The sequence below is a fragment of the Gavialis gangeticus genome, unplaced genomic scaffold, assembly GCF_001723915.1.
Source record: "Gavialis gangeticus isolate Ggan-Ray unplaced genomic scaffold, GavGan_comp1, whole genome shotgun sequence".
NCBI lineage: Eukaryota > Metazoa > Chordata > Crocodylia > Gavialidae > Gavialis > Gavialis gangeticus.
In genome coordinates, this window is record NW_017729004.1 from 1,825,986 (window position 1) to 1,827,343 (window position 1,358).

The window sequence follows — 1,358 nt, forward strand, 5'->3', positions numbered from 1 at the left end:
CTAGGTCTCGAGCCACGTGTGGTCAGGGCGGAGGGTCGCCTGGTCCAAGCAGCTGCAAGGCCTTTGCAATAGCCCCTCAGCCCAAAATGCAGCTGTCTGGGGTGGAAGAGGCCCCCGACGACACTGGCTGGGATGGGTCAGAGACCTGTGGAGAACAGGGCTTGCCCAACTGGAGACCGGCCAGGACAGCCGAGCCCCTGCAAGAGGGGCTGCGGCAGCGTCAGTGGGTGGGGGGGGGGAGCAGGGCGGTGGTCCCGAGTGGCCCCAGAGGGGTACAGGGGCACCAGCCAACCCTGGCTCACATGGGCTGGAGAAAGCCGCGGTGCCAGCTGCCCACGTCGGGTGCAAAGGCAGACACGGCCCACACAAGGGGGCTGGCACAGGTTGGGGGTAAAAACGGTACCTTCCAAGCGCTTCCTGGAGTCCAGCGGTGCAGGCTGGTCGTCCCGCGCGGCCACGCCGGCTTCGGCCATGGGGAGCCCCGAGGTGTCCTGCGGGCCCTGCAGACGCTCGTTGGAGCAAGGCGGCGAAGACAGGAGGGCGGGAGGCACTTGGATGAGTTGGGAGCACGGAGGACCAGGAGGCTCCTGTCTGGCGGCTCCGGGGGAGGCAGGCTGGGCTGGGCCGGGGCATGGCTCCGGCTCTGGCTCTGGCTCCAGAGAGACCAGCTGGGCTGGCAGGAGGGGAGTGGCCGGCGGTGGGGAGCAGGGCTCCTGCGTCTCCATGGCACGAGGCTCAGGTGCCGCAGGCTCCAGCCTGCTCGGCTGCAGGGGGGCAGGTGCCAGGCTGGGGCAAGGCTCTGGGGCAGACTCAGCGGCTGCCTCCTCCGTTGCTTCCTCCGCTTCGGGCCCGGGGGCTGCGGCAGGGCTCGGGCAAGGCTCCAGCGATGGAGACCGTGGCGGCTGGGAGTCGGCTGTGGGCTCCACGGAGAGGTCCAGCAGTGTCGGGCTGGGTGCGTCAGGGCTCAGGGGCTTCTCCTCCTCTCCCAGGAGTGCGACTGCATCCGAGGGCCTTTGGCTCGGCTGGGCTTCCTCGTCTTCCACGAGCAGCTGCCCTGCCGGGGCAGGCTCAGGGAGGGCCTGGGCGCCATCGGCCTCCTCCAGCCCCTTCTTGCCCTCCAGCTCCTCTTCCTCCAGCTCCATCAACTCCTCCGGGGCCTCATGTGGGGTCTCCCGAGTCACTTCATCCTCGGAGGGGGCCTCGCTGGGCAGTGAGGAGCCTTCCTCCACCGGCTGCTCCTCCAGTGCCATCACTGACTCGCCACCAGCTGCTTCCTCAGCCGATTCCAGGGGCCCGGGCAGAGCTTCGGGGACACTCTCCAGCTCCTCGTGGGTTGGGATGCTCTCCTCGGGGACCTG

The 1,358-nt window shown here is 69.2% G+C and overlaps 1 protein-coding gene across 1 annotated transcript in view; it reads right to left on the reverse strand.

Annotated features, from left to right (window-relative positions):
- The window catches only part of LOC109291060 (NAC-alpha domain-containing protein 1-like), a 36,547-nt gene that overhangs the window by 8,232 nt on the left and 26,957 nt on the right, over positions 1–1,358 (reverse strand). The window contains exon 4 of the mRNA XM_019507921.1: positions 404–1,355. Coding sequence (XP_019363466.1) covers positions 404–1,355 — 952 coding nt within the window. The remainder of the gene's footprint in view (positions 1–403; positions 1,356–1,358) is intronic.